The sequence below is a fragment of the Mollisia scopiformis genome (assembly GCF_001500285.1).
Source record: "Mollisia scopiformis unplaced genomic scaffold LY89scaffold_17, whole genome shotgun sequence".
Lineage (NCBI taxonomy): Eukaryota > Fungi > Ascomycota > Leotiomycetes > Helotiales > Mollisiaceae > Mollisia > Mollisia scopiformis.
In genome coordinates this window covers 1,120,934-1,143,028 of record NW_017263597.1, presented here as the reverse complement: position 1 = coordinate 1,143,028, position 22,095 = coordinate 1,120,934, and the positions used below count along the sequence as shown (strand labels likewise).

The window sequence follows — 22,095 nt, the reverse complement described above, 5'->3', positions numbered from 1 at the left end:
TGTCTTCATTTGCCGGAAATCTTGCCAACGCGAGACCTAGGGCTGTAATTGCGAGACTTTTGACACTCGAAGTCAGATTGGCGTTTGCGCCATTTGCAAGCAGAAGAAGCACGATGTCCCTCCGGTTTTCTTTGACTGCAAGTACCAAAGGTTTCAGAGGGACATCGTTAGTGGAAGCATTGGCATCTGCTTGAGCTTCAAGCAATATGCGAACGATTTCGATGTTTCCACCTTTGACTGCTGCTTGCAAAGCGAACTGTGACTTTCCTCTCTTTTATCCAAGGGCATTAGCATTGGCGCCTGCCTCAATGAGAGACTGGACGACAGCAGAGTTTCCACGTTTTACGGCCTTGACGAGTGGCGGATGTCGACTTGTTGCTCCGTTGGGATCTGCAGTTTCCAAGAGCTTGAGAGCTAGTGTCAGATCATTATTACATACAGCGCCATATAGAGCTGACATCCCCTTCAGTGAACTAGGTGGTGCGTTGATATCTGCGCCCGATTTGAGAAGAATATCAACTGAAGCGCTGTCGTGCCCTTGAATTGCTGCTTGGAGCGCAGTTCTCCCCATTTCACTGGCAGCCGGAGCATTGACCTCGGCACGAAACTTTAAAAGAAGGCGGATCATCTCAGCGTCACTATTCTCAGCGGCTATTTGAAGGCAAGTCCTTCCACCTCTAGGGCTAGCCTTGGCGTTCACATCCCCTCCAAGGTCCCTGAGTGTTCGCAGAATTTCTCGATGGCCTCCCTGGGCTGCAGCTTGCATGGCCGTCCTTCCATATCTGTACGCAGGGAGTGCGTTCACGTCGGCACCCTCATGTAGCAGTATCTGTACAATACTGTCGTTTCCAGTGTATGCCGCAGCCTGAAGGGCAGTTCTTCCGCCATTTTTGCCTGCAGCAGTGTTGACGTGGGCGCCATTTCTGAGGAGGAGCCGTACCAATGCAACACTGTCGTTCCTCGCAGCTATTTGTAAAGGTGTGTCTCCACAATTCTGTGCATTCGGATCAGCCCCGGATAACAGAAGTAGACGAACAAGAATAGTATTCTGGTTTGATACGGCGTGTTGCAGCGGCGTCATTAGATAATCGACATTGAAATAATCGTTTTCCTTATCTACATCATCCACAGATTCGTTCCTTGGATTCTGGATATGCCCATCTACATTCGCGTCCAGATCCAGTAGTATCTGAACTATCTCAACGTTGTCATTGTATGCTGCAAATTGAATCGGCGATACCTGGTGCTTGAACTGGCCGTCCTCCGCTGCTGCCACACGAGCTGTCTCGTACCGATATCCGAATGGAGCATCGACATCAGCTCCGGCATCGACAAGAATCTGCACGATTGCCACATCATTGACCAAAGCTGCTGCTTGTAGCGCTGTGATAGAAGACTTCGTCATCATGTTCACCTCTGCTTTCGACTCCAAGAGTATTCGAACCAAAGCCGCGTCGCGGTTCAATACCGCAGAGGTCAATAGCGTATGCGGAGTCCAATAGTCGATAGGCGCAACATTCGCGTCACCTCCTGCATTGAGCAAGATCTGGATCAATTCATGGTTGTTGTCTAATCTTACTGAAGCTTGTAGTGGAGACTCCTTCTGGTCGAGCGTAATACTTGCATTTGGGTTTGCCCCCGCATTCAGCAAAAGTCGAACGAGGTGCACGTCACGTTCCCTCGTTGCCTGATATAGCGCAGTCCTTTTGTATACCCGGCCTATTGGTGTATTGACATCTATCCCATGAGCGAGAACAGCAAGTACCATATCAATCTCCTGCAGTCTGGTTGCATTAAGAAGTAGGTGTGACAGGAAGATCTCCACTGATGGTGTCTTGATCTTGATCAAGCGTTCTATGAGGAAGGATTGATCAGTCTTAATCATCCACTTGAGCAACTTATCAATTTGTGAATCGAACAAAAGATTGTTGGATGAGAGGAAAACGGTATAGCGTAGAAGCTGAAGTGATGCATCGACCATCGATGATAAGTCAAATATTTTCTTGACATTCCGCACGAGCTCCCCGTCTTGTCTCTCGGGTAAGAGTCCAGCTAATCGTGAAGTAACCGCGTGGGTGGCATCCTCATCATTTGAAAAATAAGGATCCCCTATTATATCTGCGAATACTGATCGTGCTTCTTCGTTGGAGGTGTGTGAATTGAAGGGACTTTGGTTTTCATCCGCTACTTCAACAGACGGGCTTAAGTATCTAGAAAGAGCATCGCCGGGAAAATCAAAGTCAAAGCCTGTCTGGACATTTGTTTCGATTTCGTGGAAGTTCCATTGTTCCTCGGGCAGTGTGAACTGAGGAATGGATGAGTTGACGCTGTAGATGTCAAGAGACCCAGGAAGGTTCCTGTCGTCGCAGGGGACGAATGCAGGATATCGTTGATGAACATTGCCCCGCGGGAAGTCGACTATGGCATATTAGAGGAGATCAAATAGAGATGTAGAGTGGGTACAAACCATCTCTATGAATAAATTCCTCGAACTCAAACCACGGAATATGAAGGTAGTCCACAAATCGAGGCTCCCAATCTCCTCCTCGTGGCGTGCAAACTTCGACCCCAGTAGGTGTTTGTAGAATCGGTGCTGGCAGACTATTAACTGGTGGAATTTGTCAAGAGCTACTTGTTGAGCGACCACTTACATGTGCCGAGTGTATTGTAATAGGAAGGGAGAAGATATCTTGATGTTTCCTTCTTGATCTTCTTGTTTGGGATTAGTTTCCCGTTGATATATGTCTCGCTCTCCTTGCCATCGCGCTTCCGCTTCTCCAATTCTCGAGCCACAAATTTCCATTTGTCACTTGTAGAATACTTTGAAAAGTTCCATTGCTTGAATTTCCGGGTGTATTGAGCTTTCCTTCAAATATGTCAAATTGATTGTGTGTTTGGGTGTTTGTTTGAATTTTGGGCAACTAACTTTGCAATGAAGCCATGGTCTTCCTCCATCAGAGACATGACTTTGCTAAGCGTGTGGTTCTGGTACAGCCTTTCGATAATCTTTTTTTGCACTTCCCACTCGGCATCTGTGATCGTTCGAGTGTCGGACATCGTTGGTCGTTTGAAGACTTCACGAAAGATAGACAGTGTGTCGACTGCATAAATCCTGAGATGAGGTAGGACGAATAATGGGCATTGATGTCTGGAGAACTTTGATGTGAGCATAGATCCACGAGGTTGGTCCAAGCCAAAGTTCGCCGCAAGTGCGAGCCTAGGTATACCCTGTTGCAATCCTATTGGTAAGGCAAACCCGCGCATGGAATATGCCGTAGACCGCCGCGTGCCGCCCCTAGCAGCTCGCCCGGTTTGTATGCTCAGGTCCCGCGTCTGCTAGGCATCATGATTGGATATTTCCACAATTTTGTTGTGTTCGCAGGCCACCAGATGGCAGGAAGCCGCATAGGTCACAATTCGAGTCCCGCTGATTGGGCTTTCCCGAAATTCTGCGTCCAAATTCATGCACAGCTTTCGGCTTGTGCCAAACGAGACTTGGAAAGAAATGTGTCGGGCCAGAATTTGCGACGGTCTAGGTAATGGGTTTTGATATATTGGGAGGTGCATCTTGATGTTGACAGAATTAATTATACCCAATTAATTACTCGCGACACAACACAAATTCTCTCTCTTGTGAATGGCGCTCTCCAACAAGACAATTATCGCCATCCTAGCTGGATTACGCGGCCATCGCGCCTGAACATAGCATTTAGCTGTAATAAAGAAGATACACGTCTTTAGAATACTCTTTTCCCCACTATAGATATGTGGTAAAGAAGGTCACACTAAGATTACCATTTCTGGCTTAGCCTCATCCCTCCATAAAACACCTCCATTTACTTCAGCGCTTTCATACTCTCAAATCACAAAGCAAGCAAATTAACTGTCCCAGATCTTTCTCGAAAGTGTCCCCGTTGGCTTGACTTGAACTAGAAGACAAGCATATACCTTTGTCGATTGCACGTTATCATTCAAGGCGGACTCGGGTAAACTTTATTTCTCTTCATTACACAAGATTCATTTTGGGCAGTGGGACGGGTTTTGCGGGTTTTGGAATCTTAGGCGAGAAAAGAGACTGCACCAAGTTTCCGCCCAATCACTTGCACAGGGGGATTTGTGCGGCTTTTGGAAGAGGAGTTAGGTATTTGGACATGCCGTGAATCCTGGTGCTTGATAATGTTACATCTCACTTCCCCACAGAACTCACTCATATAAAAATGCATTCCTGTGTCTTCAGTAACAGACGGCGTACTCATATACTACACTTCACTGACAATGGCTACTTTAAGCGATAAGAGACAATTCCTAGGCGGACAGCTCTTTGGATCGACATATATTCCCAAAGATGCAGACTTGTCCGGCAAGACTATAATCGTCACTGGCGCAAACACAGGAATTGGGTTGGAATGTGCGAAGCATCTGTACGTCAGCCGTCCTCGTCGAGCTCAACAGACTGGCTAACCACTCCAAACTCCACAGGGCTCGTCTCAACGTTGCAACGCTCATCCTCGGATGTCGCAGCCTTCAGAAAGGCAACTCGGCCAGAGATATCATCATCCGCGATACGGGTTGCAAGACAACGACGATCGAGGCCTGGGAGCTTGACCTCGCTAGCCATCAATCAGTCCTCGCTTTCGCTAAGCGCGTCCGAACCTCACTTTCGCGCCTCGATGCATTCATTGCTAATGCCGGAGTGAGGTTGATGGAGTTCACACTGGCTGAAGGGATCGAAACGACAATCACCGTGAATGTGATTTCGAACATGCTCCTCAATATAGGAGTGCTCCCTAAGCTCCGAGAAACGTCTGTAAAGTATGGCATCCCCACCACCCTGTCTGTTGTTGGGTCCATGATGCATATCTTCGGGCCACCAGAGAGCATGGCGCCTCCTTCAAAGGGCAAGGATACATTTGACTTGTTGAGTGATCCTTCGACTGCGGACATGGGCCCACGGTATTCGCTCAGCAAGACTTTGATTCATGCTCTCTTGGCCGAATTTGCGACAGTTGCATCAAGGCCAGGAAAGCACGAGCAAGTGATCGTCAATTGGGTCAACCCAGGGTGGTGTGCGAGTGACCTAGACCGACACAAGAAGGCGCCACCGCTAATACAACGATTTGCGTTTGCTGTAATGGGGAGGACTGCGGAGGAGGGAAGTCATACACTAGTACATGCCGTTGTCGCTGGGAAACAGACGCATGGTTGCTATCTTTCAGAGTGTCGGCCGAAGCCTGAGTCGGAGTTTCTGCGCAGCAAAGAAGGCGTCGAGGCGCGGGAAAGGCTCTTTCAAGAGTTGATGGTCAGAATCGGGAAGATATCGCCTGAGACCGCAGGATTTATTGAGTGATGTTTTTGCACTTGTTCAGACCCCATGCCGTTGATCACTAGAGTTCTTTCAATACAGACCGTGTTCCCAATCGAGTGGGTAGCCCATATTGATACTATCCGTGAACGTGAACCAGTTGAATTGCGCGTCGCCACTCGTCGCATTGACTTGGTTGCCTTGAAGGATACCGTTATTCTCATTCTGACTGTCAAGGCCCAAATCAAGGGCAGACGTTGAGAAATTTGAAGTGGAGGAGCAGCCTGGCGCATTAACATCGCGCACACTGGACAGGTTCGAAGCTTGACACGATATGGTGCTTGAATGCTTAAGTCGCTGAAGTCGACGCATGAGTTTCGTGATAGGTTTCCACAGCATTCCCGCACTAGTGTCGGCAACCAAACTTGAATAGTGATTGAAGCTCTGAATAGCAATTGCATAAGCCATATCATAACTTTTCCCGGGAGGCTGGCTACACAATTCAACCAGTACGATAGCCAAGGCATTCCAGCGGACCCAAGATTTCCATGCCCACGGAGCGAAGTCTGCTGATTTGGTGACCAGCTCCTGCTGTAGAAGTTTCGTTGAATGCTCCAACACATTGAAGTTATCCGACAGAGGAACGAGTCCGGGCCGTTGCTTGTAAGGCGGTCTTCGAAGAACGAGATGCATGCTAGCGATAATCCCTTTCGCCACTTGCTTGGTAAACCTCTCGAAAGGGTGTGCATCTTCACCAACGTTGAAATAATCTTGTTTTACGGACAGCTCAAATGAGGACACAAGTTGTAGTCTGGCTGACCATCCATCTTCTGCGCTGTCCGGTATGCTCGTTATCTTTTTCTGACACACCATGGCCCGGAACATCAAAGCCAGAAATGACATGTCATTGAAAACCGGGGATGAAGATAGTGGTACGGTGGTTCGTGACATCTCGTCGTCGTTCAAAAGAAGAGGAGCCGGACCCAACTCGTCCCAGCGAATCATAGAAGGAGTGCCTCTGTCGTAAGACGCATGGGTATCCAGCAGTGCGATACAGTACCACAACCTACGGCGAAGTTGCAATTCCTTCGGGTCGAATTCTTGCTGCTCTTCCTGTCCAAGACGCAGCGCAGTGCCAATTCTTACGGCTACTGCTAATAGAGTCCACCATGTTGTCGAATTGTAAAATGTTCGATGACCAACCTTCATTGTGAGATCAGTAAAACATCTACACGAAAACGAGATAAGTATGGAATCATACCAAGTATATGACAAATGCTTGGAGCACAGTCACATTCGGTTCTTGGAGCAAACCTGCCTGTGAGAGAGCCCTTTCCGTGGCGACACGATACTGCTCCATTAGGCTCAACTTGTCACCGAGACCGAAATTCATTGCTTCCTCGTTTGTGATACTGCATAGAGATGTGAAATATATCGACAACTCCAATGCTCTGAAGGGACTCGGATTGCAGCTGTCTTGCGCCTCGGTCCCGAGGCACGGAATGTCTGCCAGCACCGTAGGCCAGTGGAGGATCTTGTACAGACAGTCGACTCTTTGACGATACAAATACAAAAGAACGTTTCGTCTTTCCTCTGATATTGTTGGCCATGGAACAGGAGTGCATCCGTAGATACAAGATGGAGCAGATTCGAACAACAGTGTGTGACCACTTGCAAATACACCTGTTTTGTTACGATTTATTGGATCTGGATGAACTTGGTCGTCGTCTGAGTTGTCAAACGTTTCTCGAAGACCTGCAACCTGACAGTTTGATCAGCATAAAATCCAGACGAAAAGTTCATCCGATCCATTTGAAGTACCGTACCTCTTCTGAAAGAGCTGCCCAAAATTCTGGAGCTACAAAGTTGCCTATCCGATTGTTACGCAGAGATCGTGACTGCACTGGTTCCGTAGAATCAGGAGGACCTGAGCACTTGTCACCTGAATTTTGAACCTGAATTTGGTCAGTCTGACATACGAATCGCGGCTCTAAACGTGGTCTAGACCTGGCTCAGCAAGCTCTCGAGGCGTGCGACACGCTCTTCTAAAATACTCTTTCTAACTTTGCCGCTCCGGCCTCGAGGTAGACGTGCACGCTGGACAAAATCGCAAGTCGTATGAGAGGTTTCGCACGCTGAGCATGGATTGCGTTTATCGCACCGGATTTTCCGCCTCTTGCAGCGCTCGCAGCTGAGTCGGGGCACTTGCTCCATAGATAATGAAAGGAAGTGAAATAATCAAAGCCAAGAGAGTTGAAATCTTAGACTGAAGGAATGTCTCTCGAGGTGAGATCTCTTTTGTTGTTATGTGTTCATTCAGCGTTGCTGACTTCACTTGTCGAGTCCAGTGACTCGCCCTCGCTTCGCTTACAGTGCTCGTACTCGCTTACAGTAAAGACTAGTCCCACCCCCGATTACCCCGCGCTCAACCTACCATACCTTAATCTAAAGCCATGAGCTTAATACAAGACCTCCTTAGAGTCTGACTTAGCAAAAGTTGAACAAGCATCAACTTACCTGAGTACAATGTCCTCGCCTACTTATATCATTGTCGGCTCTGGTGTCTTTGGCGCATCAACCGCACTTTATATGATTCGCAAATACCCCCACGCTTCCGTCACACTGATCGACCGTGATAACTTCACTGCTGCCACTCGCGTCGCAGCATCATGGGATTGGAACAAAGTCATACGAGCCGACTACAACGAGATCGTCTACACCAAATTAGCCCTCGAGGCACAACAACTTTGGCGGACAGACCAAATCTGGCAACCTTTCTATCACGAAAGTGGGGTCGTCTATATCACGCACTCTAAGCTCGCAGAGAAAGTGATCAAGAACTTTGATGATTTGGGAGTTAAGGTCGATGTTCGTGCATGCTCTGTTGAGGAGACTCGTACTTTGTATGACGGCGCATTTGCTGACGCTGATTACACGAATATCAAAGAGGTACTCGTGAACAGAACCAGCGGGTGGGCAGAGGCGAAGGAAGCATTGCAAAGTACTATTCAGACTGCCGTTGATCTTGGAGTCAAGTATATAACAGCTGAAGTGACGGCTGTCGAGTTCGTGGGTGGTCCAGAAAACCGAATTTGCCGTGGTGTCAAGACTTCCACCGGAGAGATAATTACCGCAGACCACATCATTCTCTGCACGGGAGCTTTCACCCCAAGGTTGCTTATGGACAGCGCTCCAGAGTCAGCAGAACTTCACGCAGGCAGTAGGATACAGGCTTCTGCTGTTACTGAAGCCATCGCTCCGTTGATTGAACAGCAACGTTCATTTCTAGAGACCATGCCCGTCGGCGTCAACGACAACCCCACTGCAAACGGTATGAGTCGACTATATACTGCTTCCTGTTGCTATGCTAACTTGTTCATAGGATGTGATTATGGATGTCTGCCTTTGCCTAAGCTGAATGCTTTCAAGTATTGGGGTCAAGTCATATTCCGAAACACTGTCGAGCATCCCATCACTAAAGAGTCTCTGTCCATGCCACCAAGCGGGCCGAACTACAACCAGTGGGACGTGCCATTGGCTTTGAAAGAGGATGTTCGTGGAGGACCTAGATCTGTTCTTGGCAACAAAAATCTCAGTGACAGATTTGAAGAGTTCAGAATTTGCTGGTCAGTTGCCTTCCAATCTTGCCTTTCTGACTCATGCGTACTAATGGATGATCAATGTAGGGAGGCTCTGACTCCAAGTGCGGACTTCATCATTTCGCCTCATTCTGCATGCAGTGGTCTGTTCATTGCTACTTGTGGGTCGTTTCACGGTTTCAAGTTCTTGCCAATTCTCGGAAAGTATGTAGTTGAAATGCTGGCTGGCGAGCTGGATCCGAATTTACAAAAGAGATGGGCATGGGATCGAGAGTTGCCACCCACAGAAGATAACAAGCAGTGGTCGACGAAGGAGTTGAAAGATCTTTCAGGCTAGGGAGTGTCATCTATCTGAAGAATGAAGCGATTTTCAGCTGGCATTGTAAAGAACGTTCTATCACCCCGCCATTCGAGTGGATGTACCAAAAGGCTCAATTTCCTTGTCGGTTCCAAAGCAAAGAGACTATTTCGCAAGATGTCCCAGCCCTATGTTGCACTAAATCTCGGTTCTTCATACGTTATCGAACCATATCACCAAAAGTCTCACATTATGACCCATGTTATGTAATTTGACATGCTCCTCCCACCCACGCCATCTGCTTGTTCTTCTCCTGCATCAGCAGTCCTTCTCTCCTCTCAGCCTTCAGAAACTCTCTCTCCCTCTCTAAATCAATTTCTTCGAATGACTTGCTGTGGGCAGCGCAAATCTCTGAGCACTCTCTTTCCCGTGTGTAGTGAATTTGTTTGAGTCCTTCACAGGTTGAGCTCCTCTTTCCGACGCATTCGACTATGCAACTTTCTTCATGACCGCAAGCGGAGCTGGTGGTGTATTGGTTGCATATGTTTAGAAAGACAACCTTAGGCTGCAGATAGCAGTTTATGGTTGGCGGTTTCGTACTTTGCCTCTGCAAATGATTTCAGCTTGACTTGGTTACCGCCGAGAGACCAACTTAATTTCAGGGTTCTTTGCTTGAATGGAGGTCGAGAGGAATGTTACCATCTCCGGTCCCTGCGTAATGATACCTCATGTTGAAGGTTACTCATTAGCTTCTTGTGAATTTGTCTGTTGCTTGGTAACTTTGCCTTGAAAATCTTTTCAAGCCATGGATCTAAATCACCCTAAAGGAAAAATGTGACGATTGAATATGTTCAAGGTCAAGCAGTCTATAGAGCGGTATAGGAGACGGAATAGATATTATCACATCACATTGCAAGAATTATCTTTGTTTCCACGAAGATCAAGGTATTACCATGCGGAGCTTCTGTCAGTGGTTCGCGCGTTTGCTGATATCCCTTGATTTTCTTTATGGAATAGTGCTCTTGAAGCCTTGAAAATCCCTAGGCCTTGCACAATATCTATGCTGCTTGACCTCAACCACGTCACACAAGTTTCCAGCTGTCTCTCAATTCTGATACTCGTACAAAGTCCACGCCCAGCACCAACCCCAAATCCATTATCCAGATAAAGGGTGGTGTCGCACATCTTGCGTTTCTGATGATCGAATAGGGTTTGGCTCCCTCGTCCCAACAAATCACCCTTTTGATTCACATTCGAACTAAAAGATCGAGTCAGACATTCACGATCGAAATGCTTTTAACTCTACTACCAACCAACCTCTCTCTCTCATCTACATCAAACCCTCCACCCTCCCAACTTTCAAGAATACCTAACATCCCCATCCAAAAACCCCCACCACTTTCCCCTCTCCGCACAAGCCCTACAGACATGTTTCACACACCTATGCTCATGGATCTCCACCTCCCCCTTGCTACAATTCCTGGCGTCACCTGTGTGGTTATCGGGACAGAGATCGTGGCTGCGTTCTTCGAGGTGGGAGCAGATGCAGCTGTGTATTGAGAGTTTGCACATATTGGTTGGTGTTTGTGGGGGGTGCTTTGTTTTGGGTTAAGTTGATAGGAGGATGAAGGTTACACAAAGTTTTGCTTTTATAGAGAAGAGGAGTGGAGTGAATCGCCTCAATTGCGCCATCAATGTTGGTTGAATCGCAGTGACGAAATGGGAAAGGAGAGATTGTGCGAAGATGGAACGATCATGCAAAACACTACTGTTCTTTACCAGATTTTGGTATTTGAATGGAAAGAATAAGTATTGCTATTACTAGCCTCAAAAATCTTCTTGCTACTATATCCCCCAAACTCTCAAGTATACCACGTAGGCTCAGGAACCTATTCCGAATTAGCAAATATCACACACAGATATCCACTTTCCAACTCACCTTATCAAGCAGAACATACTCTCCCAATTCCCTATTCTTGTACGCCACCGGATCATGCAACGTATGCGTCCTAACATCCCTCCAAAACCTATCCAACCCAACTTTTCTCCCCGTCGCCCTACTTCCCGTGACCTCAAACACCCCAGCCGTGACCCTCAACGCTGTGTCAGTCGTCACAACCTTCGCGCTCGCTACCCACTCAGCTGCATCTCCACGCTCGCGCTCTGTTACTGTACGAGCTTCACCATGCTTGGTGTAGATGTCAGTGATAGCGAGTCCAGCGCGATCTGCCAGAGTTTCAGCAGCGCGGAGATGGGCGAAGAAATTTCCGTAGCGTTCGAGGATGTAGAACTCTTCGGTAGGGGATTGTTTGTTGTCACCTCCATAGGGCCATGCTCGAGTTGAGGTGGTTGTGTATTTCGAGGCGAAGTCTAAGCTTCCCTGGGCAATTCCGAGGTAAAAGTTGGAGAATACGAGCTGAATTGTTGGGAGAAGGAGAGTTGCGAATGGGATTGCAAGGACGGTTGGGTCGGGAAGTTTGGTTGATACGTCCCACCCGAGAGCATCTCCCCATTGTACTCGAATCTGGTTAATCTTTACGCTTCCGGATTCAGTGAGACGGAGCCCGACATTGTTCCAGTTGTGCTGTAAACTGTTGAGTCAGGGCCAAGATTGGTGGGCTGAAACTTACTGCAAACTGAATGCCCTGCTGTTCAGTGGGAACGAATGCAAATATGTGGTGTTCAGTTCCAGCAAATACGCCCTCAAGAACAGTCAAATCAGACACCACACCTCCAGTATTGAAGTTCTTGAATCCATCGAAGACAAGATGATCACCATGATCAGTGATATTGAGGTCATTGTCCCTCGGGTTCACAGCGCCTACTCATGATCAGTACCCCAGTTCCCCGTTTGGAAAGAGTTCTCACCTCCAACAAAATAATTATTCTCAATGATCAACCTCTGAAACCTATGTTTCTGCTCCTCCGTCCCAACCACATTCGCAGTCGTAGACCACAACAAATGATACCCCAACAACATTCCCAAACTCCCATCACCCTTCGCAACTTCTCTGATAACCTTATAACCAACATCCCACGTCTGTCCGCCCCCACCAAAAGCATGTGGTCCCAGAACTTTCAAGAGACCAGAGCTCTTGAGAAGAGCTACTTCAGCTCTTGGGGATTTGTTCTCGATGTCTCGGGATGCGGCATCTATTGCTAGGATCGCGGAGACTTGACGAGCTCGCTCGATCCATGCTTCAGATGAGGAAGGGAGGCCATCGCTGATGAACTTTTGGTGGTGGATATCGTAGACTGTGGGGTCTGAGGTTGGATTCGGCTTGACTTTCTTTGCATTGGGTTCTTGGATGGTGTCGCCATTCGAAGCCAGCAGGTCGTTGACTGAGGGAGCCATATTTGTCTGGATTCAGAAGAACAACTTTAGGCGAAAACGATAATTTTCAAACGAAAGAGCAGCGTGGAATTGGAACACACTTGTGCTCATTCAAAACTCTTGGTGAAGGCCAATGCTTCCAAGAAATGCAAATAGACGCCATTCCCCCGAGCTTCCAATACCCCACCATAGCTTCCTCATTGTACTACAGCATTGCGTGCTTTACTCTCGCAATTGTGAGGTGACCCCAACACGCACAAGCTTGATGTACTGGTCAATGGCAGTCGCCGATCCCTGAGCACGTCAGTTTTGGCTGCATCGCGCTTGTGATCTTGGTATCTCGGCAGAGCTCGAATCCGGTCCCTGCCTTTTCGTGGGCCATGGACTTGCAGCATTCGAGGTTGTTTTATGGGGAGTGAGTTGGTTTGTAGAAAGTTTTTTGATTGCGTGGGGGTGAGAGCTAATCCAGATTTAGATGAGGGGTATTTGTGTATTTGTACCCCTCTCGTTTTCTATCGTCACACAATGCACCTTGTTGTCCACACTATCGAGCTTTTATTTGCGCTTCTAGTGATCAACTCACACCTATCCTGCTCACTAAAGGTTCTAAATATACCCTCTTCGAAAGAAGATTCTAACACTTTCACTCTAAGCCTTTGCTTCCCTCTCACTCTTGCTTACGAAATACTTACTTGTATCCCCCATTGGAATCCGAAGAACAGCGCAGTCTGACACATCAAATGCGCAACAGTATAATACCCTAACAATCCCGCCAGGAATGCAAAGACACCACCCGCTTTCTGCAATGCGGTCGCCGCACCTGGATACCCATCCGCAGTAGCAAAGTAAGATGCTGCTAATTCTACGAAGAAGAAGATGCCAATGTAGACGAGGTTTCTTTGAGTAAATTAGACAAGTGAAATTGGTTGGAGGGGAAGAGCGTACATGGGAAGAGAGCCAAAGAGAAAGAATAGGTTAAGCATTGCCCACATGACGAAGAATCCGAGCGAGTTATTGTACCCAACAGTATCGTCTCCGTATGCTTCCTTGACACCAAAGAAAGCAGTAATGATCGCTCCGAAGCCACCATAGAAAAAGCCTGAAGAACTGTGAGAAGATGGCCTGTCAAACAAGAAATCGGCATACCAAATGCGCTCAGTGCAGTGTGGCAAAGGAATTTCCAAGTACCAATTCCCACTGCGCAGAGACGACCATTCCAATACCAGCAACTTCTCACGTCAGCTGGAAAGCTCTCGAAATAACTTTTGAGCATACCGAAAAGAAGTTTCCAATGAAAACATTGTCCACTGTGATATTCCGCCATCCCATTAGAGCCAAAGAGAGGGTGGTCAAGGTCGTTGCAAAGGCACCGATAGCCAATGCAGTCTATCGATACTCAACATTACCTCGAAAAGCTTAGGGTAAATGCTTACTGGACTCCCCAAAGTACTTTTCACAGTACTTGGAACGAAGAATGGATATGGCTTTCCATCAGGAGTGTTAAACCCATTATTCGCAGTTGTTTCTTGAATGAGATTTAGATAAATACGAGTTGCATCTTCCAGACTGCTGCGCCTGACAACATTTCGTCTCACACTGTCTGCTGTAGCCATGCTTTCAAAAGATTCAAAATTCGTACAAAGTGAACCATTCCTCGCGGGCGCAACATGACTTCATGTTATCCCTCCTCATCAAGTAGATGCATCGAAATGATTCTGTGCCTTAACATAGTAAGACGCCGTTCAATGAGATTTTCAGCTACGTTCTGCTGGACGCGTACAAAAGGATAATTAGCATCTCGAGACGTTGGAAAGGAACTCATCGCGACGAAGACCGAACACTAGATCTAGAAATCATATATGCCGCAACCCACTTAGTTCTCGAATTGAAGCTGGAGGTGGATGCATGTGAAGGGGCAAATATGCAACTTAGCTTAGCCCTTATCACGCCATTTAGCGCTTGCGTTGCTCACCACTCATATCCACAACCACGATCGATAATCATCGCCAAAAGTGGGATTGGTAATATTTAAATACTGCAGAACCAGCGTAGCATGTTATGACCTAAAGAGGGACCTAAGCCACACGAAATCAACCCAGGCCCTCGGATTCCTGATATGACGTTGCGCAGTGATATGCTTGCATCTAGAGAGACTTTTGAGGCGAACCCTCCGAAGAAGCAGTTATCCCCGGTCTATCAGAATGTCGAGGGCTTCGACGTCGTCCGCTGCAAAGCGAACGCTTACCAATATCTCGAAAGATGAGATATACAGATCTCAATCTTTAGAACAATCATTGACGCCGCCAAAGACTCCCCCAGGAGAAGGGGGCCAAGTCAAATTATATCACAATTGGCCTGAGCCAGATATTGCAATAGAGGATGATCCGGCGGCAAAACGCAGAAAAATCGACAGAGGCAGAGCTGACCTTGTCGCGGCCGAGGAGTTCAACGTACTAGAGCAAGATGTTCTACTTCTTCATGGACCGAAGCAGAGATACGCACACACAAAGAAACATCCCGTCCCGAACTTGGAAAATGATAGAGAAATGCTAGTAGCAGTCGATGTGGTGGGCTTAAATCCAATCGACTGGAAGGCACCGTGAGCAATGAATGCGCCTGACATGAATCCTGCTAATGTTGTTTCCAGCGATTTCGGATTTGGACTTCCAGACCTGCCATGTATAAGCGGAAGAGATCTCGCAGGCCGAGTTGTCAAAAGTCCGGCTGCACCCTCCCGATTTCGTCGAGGGGATAAGGTTGGTTTTTCTCAGCTGTGTTGGTAGCATTCACTGACTTTCGCGGGTCATGGCAATTTCGACAGATTATCGAGACAACCGAAAGGCAGCATACCAACAATATACCGTTGTCTCCGACTTCAATGCTTGCAGACTTCCTCAACATGTATCTGCGGAACAAGCAGCCCCATTAGGAGTTGCATTTGTTGCAGCAGCCCTCTCTCTCGGTATATGTATGGGAATGAATTTTGGACACTCGACGAATGGAGTTCGCGGTCCCGATATACTTCGAATTGTGCAATCCTTAACTCGAGAAGCTCTACCAAAAGATATTCAGGCGGAATGTTTCGACAGTATCAAGGCAGGGGAGGGAGCGAAAGCTGGCGACTGGATCGCGATATGGGGAGGTAAGGCTTCGTGGTAGGAACGTGTGAGATCGTTGACTGATCTTCTCGACAGGATCCTCTGCCTCTGGTTGTTGTGCTGTACAGCTTGCGAAGATGGTAGGGCTCAAGGTGATAGCCATCATAGATGTTGCGAAGAACGGCGAACGTATGCTCAAGCTTGGAGCAGACTTGCTTGTAGATCGTTTGGATTCGAACCGAGCTATCGAGGTCGTAAAGGGCGTCACAAAGGGCAAACTGAGATTTGGACTTGATACAAGAGGCAAAGAAAGCGCAAAACTCCTTGCAGAAGCTATGCAGACTGAGAGAGGAGAGAACGAGCCGAAAGCTCATCTTGTAGGCTTGACTAGTCTGCCCAAGGAGCCTTCCAATGGTGTTGTATATCACTCAGTGCCCATCAAAGCATTTCATGAGGCTCCGCAGGTTGGGGAGGGCCTAATGGTGTGGCTGGAAAGACTGCTGGACCAAGATATGCTGATAACACCAGATATTGAGGTGGCAGAAGGTGGATTGGAAGGTATCAACGCAGCCCTAGATAAGCTGCGTGATGGGACGGTAAACGGGCCGCGGATCGTTGTGCCCATTTCAGCATGAAATCAAGACTCCGCTGTATGCGCGGCAGATTTGTAGAATCATAGAGCATAGAACGAACATACACCCGTCGATATGTTCGCGACGATCCAAAAAGTTTACCTACAGCGCTAAATGGAAACAAGCCTAGTGCATTCAGGGGTACAGTCGCTTCCCCAAAATCGTGCCTGCACCGCAGTTCTCCTTTTTCGTCATACAGATACACCGAAATATGTCGATATGTCCAATGAGTACGTATATGTTAGGGTCATTTTAATCTTTCGTATCAGTTCGATTTCCAGCACGATTGGTGGCGTTAGATTCCAGATATTTGGTTCGGGATATCCTTCACTCCGGAAGATCAGCGACTGCACTGTCCACTTCGGGGACGAGGGACTCTTTGCTCATGGTGGGGTTGAATTGCGCCATATGCTCCAGTATAGCACAATCTGAACCTGCGTGTGCCATGGTTCGTTCCCAACTGGACCAACCTCAGTGGGTTAACCCCGAGCATATCATTTAATCTATGATTCAACCAGCGTGGGGAAGCCTGGCAATACCCCTCCATATCGGTACATGGTATAGCGTAGTTTGGTAACTGGGAACTGCAAACAGCTTTGTATCTACCCCTCGAATCTGGTTCTGGGGCCTTTCCCACTTGTATCTCGCCAGCTCCAAAGCTCGAGCTATCTTTGCATTCATTACATCTCCTAGAGATTCATATTCTTCTCATTCTTTCCGTACTCAACGCTTAAATCTCGTTGTGCACTTTAAAATGCCAGCAAAGAGACAAAGAACCGCCAATGGCAGCCATGCTGTAGGCACAAATGGCGAGGGCAATGATATTGCCAATGGCGCCCACTTCACAGCAGCTCCAGATATCAACGATGACCCTGAACGAGTCAAGTTCGCATATTGGGTCCCCAATGTTTCTGGAGGCTTGGTCATTTCGAAGATTCCCCAAAAGACTGGGTAAGGCTTGGATTTGTGAGCCTCAATTTCATAAAATTGTTAACTTGTTTGCACAGATGGGATTACGAATCGAATGTAAGATATGCTCAAACAGCTGAGAATGTTGGTTTCGAATTTGCCCTTTCTCAGATTCGATTCATGGCAGGCTATGGGGCAGTAAGTATACTTCTTCTCGTCTGCGCATCCCTCAGATCCTCATTTCGTTCAGGAAAATCAACACGAATCTGTGTCATTCTCCCAAGCTCTGCTTCACAATACCAAGAAACTCAATGTCATCGCGGCACTACTCCCGGGTCCATGGAACCCCGCGATAGCAGCCAAGCAAATCGCAAGCATAGATCACTACAGCAATGGACGGATCTCTGTCAATGTGGTTTCTGGATGGTTCAAGGCAGAATTCACAAGTATTGGACAATGGTGGCTGGAACATGCGGAGCGATACAGGTAATTCCGGCATTATCATGCCCATGTTAAAAGTCCCCTCTGAACAATTATTCCAGACGCAGTCGAGAATTCATCGAATGTCTTAAGGGCATCTGGACAACTGAGAAGTTTACATTCAAAGGCGACTTCTATCAATTCCACGACTACCCTCTCTCGCCAAAACCACTTTCCCTCCCAGGCCGTCCCCACCCTCTCATCTTCCAAGGTGGAAACTCTGTCGATGCACGTGACAACGGTGCACACGTCTCAGACTACTATTTCATGAACGGCAATACTCTTGAAGGCTTCCAAGAGCAGATCGCCGATGTCAGAGAACGAGCTCGTGCCGTGGGTCGAGAACACGAAATCAAGTTCGCTGTAAACGGTTTCGCTATCGTGAAAGAAACAGAAGCAGAAGCTATCCGAGTCCTGGAGGAAATCCAAGGCAAAGCTGATAAGGAAGCCGTCAACGCTTTTGGTGACGCTGTCAAGCAAGCAGGTTCTAGCACTGGAGAGAAGAAGGGGATGTGGGCAGAGAGCAAATTCGAGGATTTAGTTCAGTATAACGATGGGTTCAAGACCAAGTTGATAGGGACGAAAGAGCAAGTTGCTGATCGGATCTTGCTGTTGAAGAGTTTGGGAATCGATATTGTTCTTTGCGCATTCTTGCATTATGAGGATGACATTGAGCATTTTGGAGAGCAAGTTTTGCCCTTGGTGAGGATATTGGAGAAGGAGGGAAGGGGAAAGAATGCTGAGGATGAGATCAGGAGGACGGGTGATGTGTACAGAAAGAAGATTGCAGCATAGATGTTGGATTCAAGGCTGACGGGCGCAAGCAAAAGTACCGTGCATGATATATCGATTGGATCGCTTGCTAGCACTTCCCAGCTTTGCGCGATTGTGGCTTAACGCCAATTTCTGTATTTGGATGCATCGTACTTTTGTTCGGTAATGTTTCCAATAGGAAGTCGCAATGCAGAACAGCTGCAGCCACATTTGCATCATGTTTCACTGATGAGGCTGCAGCTTGGATATATTTCAGCAGATCTCCTCTGCTCGAGTTCTTTGTCATTTGCACATCATCACGAATTGCCCTTTCATCTATCTGAGCATATTCCTACACAATGAGTTCTCAATCAGCACTTGACAATACTCTTACTTTCGTTCCTGTTGACTATACTACCGTTGCTGGTCAGGCAAAAGCAGCGAGAGCCAGCAAGGCTGGTCCATCAAATGATGATTGGGAACGTCACCGGCCACTTATCAGACGCCTATATGTGGATGAGAAGAAGAAGCTCAAGGAAGTTGCTACTATTATGGCACAGCAAGGCCACAACGCAACGTAGGTATCAACATATATGTCACATCACTTTCTGACTTTTCAAAAAGTACCAAAATGTACAAAGACCGTATCACGAAGTGGAAACTCGACAAGAAGCACAAAGAAGCCGACATGCTCGCCATTCTTCGCAAGAAGGCTCAACGCGAGAGAATTGGAAAAGAGACACGCATCCGAGTTCGTGGCCAACTTTTGACAATGCAGCAAGTCCATGATTACTTCAAGCGGAAGAAAAATACGCGAGCACCAGCACTCTACGATGCTCCAACACCATCAGATGTCTCCTGCCGAACACCTTCCCCAGCGCCTACCGGATCTTTGAAGGGAAGAGAGAATCAGATGACCACACAGATTCAAGCCAATGTGAACAATAACAGCGTTACCGAAATTTTCGTGCCGCCAAACGCAATGGATGTCGCTACGGATATAGATTGGGCGCATACGGAAAACATCCCTATACAAGTTTCCGCGGAAGATGAAGCCATCATGGAATGGACGCTTCACATTATGCGTAGCATTGCCTCCGAGTCAACCATTCCCCCTTTCCCTTCAGCACCACAGGCTCTTCTTGTCTCCGAACGGATCTTTCTCACCATCAAGACATACGTGGATGGGTGTTTCGAGAAAGGGATTTGGATCACTGATGTGAACGGATTTCTTGTTTCGAGGTCGGATGAGATCCTTAAACCTGGTGACTTGTATACGTATTGTTCTGCATCTCTGGAATTATTGGAAAATGGTTCCGTCGTTGAGTTTCGCCGAATGCTTTCCAAGGCGTTCGCAACTCTCGACGCCCTAACTCGATTTGAGCATCCTCGAACATTAAATAGCCTCCTGGATGTATTTTTTACCTTACGAAGAGCGGGACGAGCAGAAATTGTCGAATTGTTCCGCAAGTTTGTTTTCGAGCTAGTGATTGAGCTGCATGGGAAGCAACATCCATGGGTTCCCTTGTTCCGACTTATCGGCATGGTTGAAGAGGAATTACTCGGCGAAACAATCACTCAATCTTGGACTTCTGTAATTGGACTTTTTGAAAGGATTCTTGGGCCAGATCATCCCTTCAGTATAGATGTTAATTTCGATTATATCAATCGAACTTTGGAAGGATTGCAGGGTATGGCCGAAGCAGAGAAGCGTCTTCGAAGACTTCTCACTCGAGTGGAAGAAGTGGAGGATGTTTCAGACCCGCGAACTGTTGCAATCATCATTGATCTTGGATGGAATCTGCTGCGTCAAAGACGTGACGCAGAAGCTGAAGATTTAGGGATGAATGTGATGGCTAGAATTGAAGAACACCATGTCTCTGGGGGGGCTCATGCATTGGAGCTCGTGGCTTCGAGTCAGTACTATCAAGAGAAGAGCAGTCCCGCAGAGAGAAACCAACGAAACCTTATACAGCTTATTGCCGACGCATGGGGAACGTCAGATCCTTGGGCTATTCAGAATATGATGGTCCTCGAAAGGTGGCTCCGCGAATGGGGAGATCATGATAAAGCAGAAGCGTTGAAGAAACAAATAACAGAGGCCATAGGGCAAGATGAGATTGACGAACAAACTACGAAATTCTGACAAGTGTGGAGAGGAGGTCTGGTGTGTAGTGGTCAGATTGATTCTGCCATTGCACTTCACTTTTACTTACCACTTCGCTTTCAGATTCGCCTTTACCTCAATCTAGAACCTGCACCTACCTTCCGCGCAACCACGCAAAGAATTTTCTATTGGTTTCATTCACCTCAACGATCTATCAACAGTACGATCTTCAACCAACTTCCACCTCTTCCTCCGCAATTCAACCACAACCACAACCAACAACCTCCTTCAACTCAACCATGGAAACCACGACAAAGCCTCAAGCACAACTCTGTGCCCACTGCCAAAAGCCCGCAAACCTTCATTGCACCCGCTGCAAGGATACCCCGATTCTGGCCGACGACATTCAACCCGCGGTTTATTGCAGCAGCGAATGTCAGCGCGCTTCTTGGCCGACCCACAAGTCTATCTGCAAGCGTCTGAAGATGCGCAAGATGGTCTATCGTGCTGGAGATATCTTGCAGGAGATGTTCTACATGTTCAGAGAGCATGTCTTTAACAAACGGGTTTTCAAAATCGAGTACAAAGAGGGGAAGATGTTCATTTTTGATGATCAAAAACCCGAGCGATTTCCAGACGATGAGATGATGGCTTGTCACGTTCCTGGACCTTTTCCTCATTCTATGTGTAAGGCGGACGAGGATAGAAAGGCACTTCGCACTCATATGGCCTGTTCCGATGCTGTTGCTTACTTGCATGAAGTTGTGGATCATGTCTTTGGTGGTGAGTTTCCGCTGGCGATGCTCATTTTATGATCTTTGATATACTGACACGCACAGGAATGCCTTGCGTTCTCACAGAGCTAGATATCAAGCCAAAGAATCACAAGAGAGAAGCAGTTAGCGTTATGAGGGGCGTTGTTGACGCAATTGATCACCAGCACAACATCATCAAAGTCAAGTTGCGCAGCAATGGGGAGGCGTTTATCCTCGATCTTGCAAGCGCTCAGTACGGCTACTACGAACCTATCACGGTGTGGACTGATTATATGCAAAACAGAGTCCGATGCCTTGTGGCAAGAGAGAAGAAGTACGATGAGTGGGGTGGCTTGCTGAAGGATTATCGGGAGAGAGAGTTGTCCCGGGATCCTAAAGAAGTGTGGTTGAGGATGGTACTGCATCTCAACGGCGTGATTTCTCAATTGCTGAAACACTCTATTCTCTGTTGGGAGGAAGCTGTAGGTACTTCGATCTTGAAGTTACTTGGCTTACCCAAACACCAATATGAGATGCAGAAGAAGGCTCTCCTTGCAGAAGTTGATGCTGATCTCGGTCATGCAATCAAGTGGGTAGAAGATCAGTGTGAAGAAGATAAGAAGTTGAGATCGGCAGGTCTGGAGGGATCTATGAAGTGGGAAGGAGAGGGAGCAGGTGGAGTTGATGGAGCCAATGAAGTCGATGAAGTCAAAATCGTCTTGAAGGAGATGGGTCTCACAGGGTCGGTCTTTGTCGTGTGATGGCCGGCTTGACAATAGGACAACAGACAGCTACTTGTGACATTGTAACTCAAGACCACTGATCTTC

The 22,095-nt window shown here is 47.5% G+C and overlaps 10 protein-coding genes across 10 annotated transcripts; 6 read left to right on the top strand and 4 right to left on the bottom strand.

Moving 5' to 3' along the window:
* Nucleotides 1–1,253: 1,253 nt before the first annotated feature.
* On the bottom strand, nt 1,254–3,173 carry LY89DRAFT_650422 (ankyrin; the record flags this gene model as incomplete). The annotated part of the gene is made up of 4 exons (XM_018212104.1): nt 1,254–2,418; nt 2,468–2,593; nt 2,652–2,866; nt 2,927–3,173. Coding segments are annotated over 4 exons (1,751 nt in total), but the record flags the coding sequence as incomplete, so codon positions are not given.
* A 992-nt stretch (nt 3,174–4,165) lies between these two features.
* Nucleotides 4,166–5,363, top strand: LY89DRAFT_708817 (NAD(P)-binding protein). Its single transcript, XM_018217709.1, has 2 exons — nt 4,166–4,421; nt 4,480–5,363. Exons 1-2 carry the CDS (start codon nt 4,276–4,278, stop codon nt 5,345–5,347), a joined length of 1,014 nt encoding a protein of 337 aa, XP_018068902.1. The 5' UTR covers nt 4,166–4,275; the 3' UTR covers nt 5,348–5,363.
* Nucleotides 5,364–5,395: 32 nt separating this feature from the next.
* Nucleotides 5,396–7,516, bottom strand: LY89DRAFT_736577 (uncharacterized protein; the record flags this gene model as incomplete). The annotated part of the gene is made up of 4 exons (XM_018220144.1): nt 5,396–6,505; nt 6,564–7,064; nt 7,129–7,257; nt 7,310–7,516. The coding sequence occupies 4 exons, from the start codon at nt 7,514–7,516 to the stop codon at nt 5,396–5,398; spliced, it is 1,947 nt and encodes a 648-aa protein (XP_018068901.1).
* A 224-nt stretch (nt 7,517–7,740) lies between these two features.
* On the top strand, nt 7,741–9,383 carry LY89DRAFT_784471 (FAD dependent oxidoreductase). The gene is made up of 3 exons (XM_018222791.1): nt 7,741–8,633; nt 8,685–8,928; nt 8,989–9,383. Exons 1-3 carry the CDS (start codon nt 7,829–7,831, stop codon nt 9,236–9,238), a joined length of 1,299 nt encoding a protein of 432 aa, XP_018068900.1. The 5' UTR covers nt 7,741–7,828; the 3' UTR covers nt 9,239–9,383.
* A 1,595-nt stretch (nt 9,384–10,978) lies between these two features.
* Nucleotides 10,979–12,941, bottom strand: LY89DRAFT_621069 (thermophilic desulfurizing enzyme family protein). The gene is made up of 4 exons (XM_018210933.1): nt 12,068–12,941; nt 11,830–12,020; nt 11,139–11,783; nt 10,979–11,088 (listed from the first exon to the last, which is right to left on the bottom strand). Exons 1-4 carry the CDS (start codon nt 12,552–12,554, stop codon nt 11,062–11,064), a joined length of 1,350 nt encoding a protein of 449 aa, XP_018068899.1. The 5' UTR covers nt 12,555–12,941; the 3' UTR covers nt 10,979–11,061.
* LY89DRAFT_736574 (uncharacterized protein) lies at nt 12,756–14,146 on the bottom strand (the record flags this gene model as incomplete). Its single annotated transcript, XM_018220143.1, has 5 exons — nt 12,756–12,827; nt 13,226–13,430; nt 13,479–13,762; nt 13,809–13,919; nt 13,967–14,146. 5 exons carry the CDS (start codon nt 14,144–14,146, stop codon nt 12,756–12,758), a joined length of 852 nt encoding a protein of 283 aa, XP_018068898.1.
* Nucleotides 14,147–14,634: 488 nt separating this feature from the next.
* On the top strand, nt 14,635–16,371 carry LY89DRAFT_720829 (GroES-like protein). The gene is made up of 4 exons (XM_018218594.1): nt 14,635–15,132; nt 15,181–15,289; nt 15,336–15,675; nt 15,728–16,371. The coding sequence occupies exons 1-4, from the start codon at nt 14,735–14,737 to the stop codon at nt 16,264–16,266; spliced, it is 1,386 nt and encodes a 461-aa protein (XP_018068897.1). The 5' UTR covers nt 14,635–14,734; the 3' UTR covers nt 16,267–16,371.
* A 284-nt stretch (nt 16,372–16,655) lies between these two features.
* LY89DRAFT_720828 (bacterial luciferase-like protein) lies at nt 16,656–18,615 on the top strand. Its single transcript, XM_018218593.1, has 4 exons — nt 16,656–17,214; nt 17,271–17,370; nt 17,423–17,658; nt 17,715–18,615. Exons 1-4 carry the CDS (start codon nt 17,018–17,020, stop codon nt 18,445–18,447), a joined length of 1,266 nt encoding a protein of 421 aa, XP_018068896.1. The 5' UTR covers nt 16,656–17,017; the 3' UTR covers nt 18,448–18,615.
* Nucleotides 18,616–18,764: 149 nt separating this feature from the next.
* LY89DRAFT_736571 (uncharacterized protein) lies at nt 18,765–20,551 on the top strand (the record flags this gene model as incomplete). The annotated part of the gene is made up of 2 exons (XM_018220142.1): nt 18,765–18,982; nt 19,030–20,551. The coding sequence occupies 2 exons, from the start codon at nt 18,765–18,767 to the stop codon at nt 20,549–20,551; spliced, it is 1,740 nt and encodes a 579-aa protein (XP_018068895.1).
* A 260-nt stretch (nt 20,552–20,811) lies between these two features.
* Nucleotides 20,812–22,028, top strand: LY89DRAFT_736570 (uncharacterized protein; the record flags this gene model as incomplete). Its single annotated transcript, XM_018220141.1, has 2 exons — nt 20,812–21,295; nt 21,352–22,028. 2 exons carry the CDS (start codon nt 20,812–20,814, stop codon nt 22,026–22,028), a joined length of 1,161 nt encoding a protein of 386 aa, XP_018068894.1.
* Between the last annotated feature and the right edge of the window lie 67 nt (nt 22,029–22,095).

Coding starts and splice junctions, on each gene's coding strand:
- LY89DRAFT_708817 (XM_018217709.1), top strand. CDS start 4,276: ATGGCTACTTTAAGCGATAAGAGACAATTCCTAGGCGGACAGCTCTTT. Junction 4,422..4,479: donor TTGGAATGTGCGAAGCATCT/GTACGTCAGCCG, acceptor CAAACTCCACAG/GGCTCGTCTCAACGTTGCAA.
- LY89DRAFT_784471 (XM_018222791.1), top strand. CDS start 7,829: ATGTCCTCGCCTACTTATATCATTGTCGGCTCTGGTGTCTTTGGCGCA. Junction 8,634..8,684: donor CGACAACCCCACTGCAAACG/GTATGAGTCGAC, acceptor ACTTGTTCATAG/GATGTGATTATGGATGTCTG. Junction 8,929..8,988: donor GAAGAGTTCAGAATTTGCTG/GTCAGTTGCCTT, acceptor TGATCAATGTAG/GGAGGCTCTGACTCCAAGTG.
- LY89DRAFT_621069 (XM_018210933.1), bottom strand. CDS start 12,554: ATGGCTCCCTCAGTCAACGACCTGCTGGCTTCGAATGGCGACACCATC. Junction 12,021..12,067: donor GAATAATTATTTTGTTGGAG/GTGAGAACTCTT, acceptor GATCATGAGTAG/GCGCTGTGAACCCGAGGGAC. Junction 11,089..11,138: donor AGTATGTTCTGCTTGATAAG/GTGAGTTGGAAA, acceptor AATTCGGAATAG/GTTCCTGAGCCTACGTGGTA.
- LY89DRAFT_720829 (XM_018218594.1), top strand. CDS start 14,735: ATGTCGAGGGCTTCGACGTCGTCCGCTGCAAAGCGAACGCTTACCAAT. Junction 15,133..15,180: donor CCAATCGACTGGAAGGCACC/GTGAGCAATGAA, acceptor TGTTGTTTCCAG/CGATTTCGGATTTGGACTTC. Junction 15,290..15,335: donor GATTTCGTCGAGGGGATAAG/GTTGGTTTTTCT, acceptor TGACTTTCGCGG/GTCATGGCAATTTCGACAGA.
- LY89DRAFT_720828 (XM_018218593.1), top strand. CDS start 17,018: ATGCCAGCAAAGAGACAAAGAACCGCCAATGGCAGCCATGCTGTAGGC. Junction 17,371..17,422: donor TCATGGCAGGCTATGGGGCA/GTAAGTATACTT, acceptor CATTTCGTTCAG/GAAAATCAACACGAATCTGT. Junction 17,659..17,714: donor GAACATGCGGAGCGATACAG/GTAATTCCGGCA, acceptor CAATTATTCCAG/ACGCAGTCGAGAATTCATCG.